This window comes from Alligator sinensis, unplaced genomic scaffold, assembly GCF_000455745.1.
Source record: "Alligator sinensis unplaced genomic scaffold, ASM45574v1 scaffold347_1, whole genome shotgun sequence".
NCBI lineage: Eukaryota > Metazoa > Chordata > Crocodylia > Alligatoridae > Alligator > Alligator sinensis.
In genome coordinates this window covers 1,009,792-1,012,630 of record NW_005841922.1, presented here as the reverse complement: position 1 = coordinate 1,012,630, position 2,839 = coordinate 1,009,792, and the positions used below count along the sequence as shown (strand labels likewise).

The following is a 2,839-nucleotide window of genomic DNA, read 5'->3' as shown; positions in this document are numbered from 1 at the left end:
GAAAGAGGCTTCCTGCATTGTCATCTCACCGCAGAACCACTGTACAGCTGTGGAACCAGAAGGCGAACTCCCAAACTGGCATCTTGGCACGTAAATCTACCAAGCTATGTGCGAGGGTTACTTGCTTCAACCCATAATGTGAATTAAATGCAAGGAGATGCTCAAGGAAGAGGCATGATGGGCTGTTCAGAAACCCCAAGCAGAGAGTTTAATTTAGTACCTGTTAGCCACCAAAAAAATCACTAAACACAGACCAGAAAGTGTTTCCAGACGGATGGGCAAAGCAAACATTCAGCTTCCCCACTGAAATCCATGGTGGTCTCAACACGGTCAGCACCCTAGAGTATGTCTGCACTGCTTCTTCAGCACTTTTGGGGACTGGAGCTCTCAGAGGCCCTGTCCTCTCAATCCCATGACGAAGCAAGTCCAGGGGCTTCCCCCACTGCTGCCATCAAGCTCTCCAGAGACATAAGTCTTGAGTGGCCAAAACCCCAGAGTGGTTTCACCATTGAGCTTCCAAGGTTGGTGTGTGTCAGCTGGGGTGGATGGATGTGCTTTAGAGAATCCCTCCCCAAGAGCACCATTTAATAGGGTACTCTGGGTTCCCCAAACCCCCAAATATAGGAGCCATAAGTAACCTCACAGATAACTTGATTTAAAAAATGCCAGTTTGGGACTTTACTTTATGGTCCTACAGCCTAAGTGAACCCCCAATTACTCTCCAGCATAGGAAACATACTGTGCCTTAGCAATCCATTCACCACCCTGCTATCTCAGACCCTCTGGAATAATGCTGACAGCTACTAGTGCAGTTAATGGTACAGAAGGCACCCTGTGTTTAAAGTGCAAATGCTAACATATTCTGACAATATAACAACATATGGAGAGAATTACTAAAAAAAATAGCAATTGATAAATAATAGTTCTTTGCACAATTATATAAAGTTCTCAGATCTGACAACCTGCCTAAAAAGCCCGGTGTAATGCAAGCTCCTTGTGTTCTTGATGTCTTTTAGGTGTAGGAATGAAGTTAACGGATGTTGGCATAGCAACACTGGCCAAAGGGTGAGTGAAAAACATTTCTTAAGGTATGTTTTTGCATTGTGCTTGAAACTCCTGACGGTGTAAATATGATGGGGGTTGAGCATAGGAAGTCTATATCTCACTGTAATTTGAAAATAAAATAATCCCAGCATAAGTTCTGTTAACCTCTTTTTGTTCATAGAATTATTAATGGGAATCTTCTGATCACAAAACCAGATTTGTTTTCCTCTTTGAAGGAAAGTGAGCATGCTGTAGGTTTTACTTTGCAGAATCAGTTCATAACCAATTTATCATGGAGCAGATAAGATGTCAGTTGTGTTCCTCCCCACTAAACATCAAGATTTTTTTGGCATCTTATGCAAGGTAAATCCAAAATAAATATCCATCATGAATGCATTGCTACATATTCTATTCAGACTGCAAAATTATTTTAAAAATGAGGGAGGTGTGATGATTCAGTAGTGATTTTGGGTATGCACCTTGAAATTCTTTGTAAGTGCCTGACTCGCATAACTGCCCAGGACCCCCGCACAGAAAATCAGGATCCTTCCAAAACCTAAAAACACTGACACTCTTCATTAGTTATTCCTTCTGCAATGCACTCAAACACCTTTTCATTTCTTTGCTTACAACTGTGCTTTTGGGAAAGTTGCTGGTTGGGGAGACTGCCTGGTTGGTGTGGTTATGTCTAAGCTAGTTACTTGATAAAAAAAACCAAAACTGTTGATGAACCTGATGACATCATGGGCGCTTGTACACATGACAAAATTGGCCTGTAAAGCAGCTTAATTGCCTTTTTGCACCTCTTTAATGGTGTCACTGCTTACACCTACGGCAGCGTATTTTGTGTTGCATGACTTTGTAACATAGCCCAGTAAAACACATCCAATGTATTTTAGTTTGCAATGGTGCTCAGGTTGCTGGAAGCCCAGGCATGCTCAGGGCAGCTCAGGCTTGCCAGGCCCGTGCACCATCCCTGCCGCTTTCTCTGGCTCCCAGCACACCCAGCCACCCTCCTGCCACCTTTCTGCACTGCCCCAGGGGCAAGCCAGCCCATTCCCTGGTGGTCCCAGGTGGCAGGAAGGCAGCGGGGACAGTGCATGCGGTGCTGAAAGCCCACTAAGCCTGAGCTTCCTGAGCACACCCGAGCTTCCAGCACCCCATACACTGGTGGATCTGGAGGGTGCTGCCTGCAACCTGGGGCAGCACCCACCCATTAGCACCCTGCCCGGGTGGTCCTGGGGTATACTGCCACCATGGAGGGAAGCACCAGGCCTCCCCACAGCTCGGGGACTGTACGACGCAGCAGCAGCTCACGTGGGCGGACTCCGCCGAGAAAAAAAAAAAAGCAGCGAGGGGCCGGTTATTTCCGCCCCCCATGGAGCCTGCCTGCCTGCTTCTCATAGCCAGGGGGAGAGCTGCCGGTGGGCCGAGTGGCCCCTGAGCTGTGGGGGAGCCTGGTCCTTCCCTCCATGGTGGCGGTGCTTGCCCCGCAGCCAGGGAGAGGTGGGCAGGCTCCAGGAGAAAAAAAAATGAAAGGACCAGGCCCTAGCTGCTTTTTTCTTTTTTCTTTTTGCTCAGCGGAGCCTGCCCATACAAGCTGCTTCTGGGTTGCTCAGCCTCTGAGCTGCGGAGGTGCCCGGTGCTTCTCTCTGCAATGGCAGTGCCCCAGGTGTGGTGCTAGCAGGCAGGTGCAGCCTGGGGGGGTGCCATCACTGTGAGGGGAAGGTCCAGGGCCCCTGCAGCTCAGGGCCACCAGCAGCTTGCCCCCCCCCCAGCGAGCGGCCGGCGGCAA

The 2,839-nt window shown here is 48.9% G+C and overlaps 1 protein-coding gene across 3 annotated transcripts in view; it reads left to right on the top strand.

Annotated features, from left to right (window-relative positions):
- ALPK2 (alpha kinase 2) overlaps positions 1-2,839 on the top strand; it is an 87,898-nt gene that overhangs the window by 72,057 nt on the left and 13,002 nt on the right. For 2 of the 3 annotated variants that reach the window (XM_014517712.2, XM_025198458.1), the window contains one exon: positions 1,017-1,065. In XM_014517712.2, the coding sequence (XP_014373198.1) occupies positions 1,017-1,065 (49 nt within the window). Of the gene's footprint in view, positions 1-1,016; positions 1,089-2,839 lie in introns of all 3 variants that reach the window. The other variant, XM_025198459.1, reaches the window with a different exon arrangement.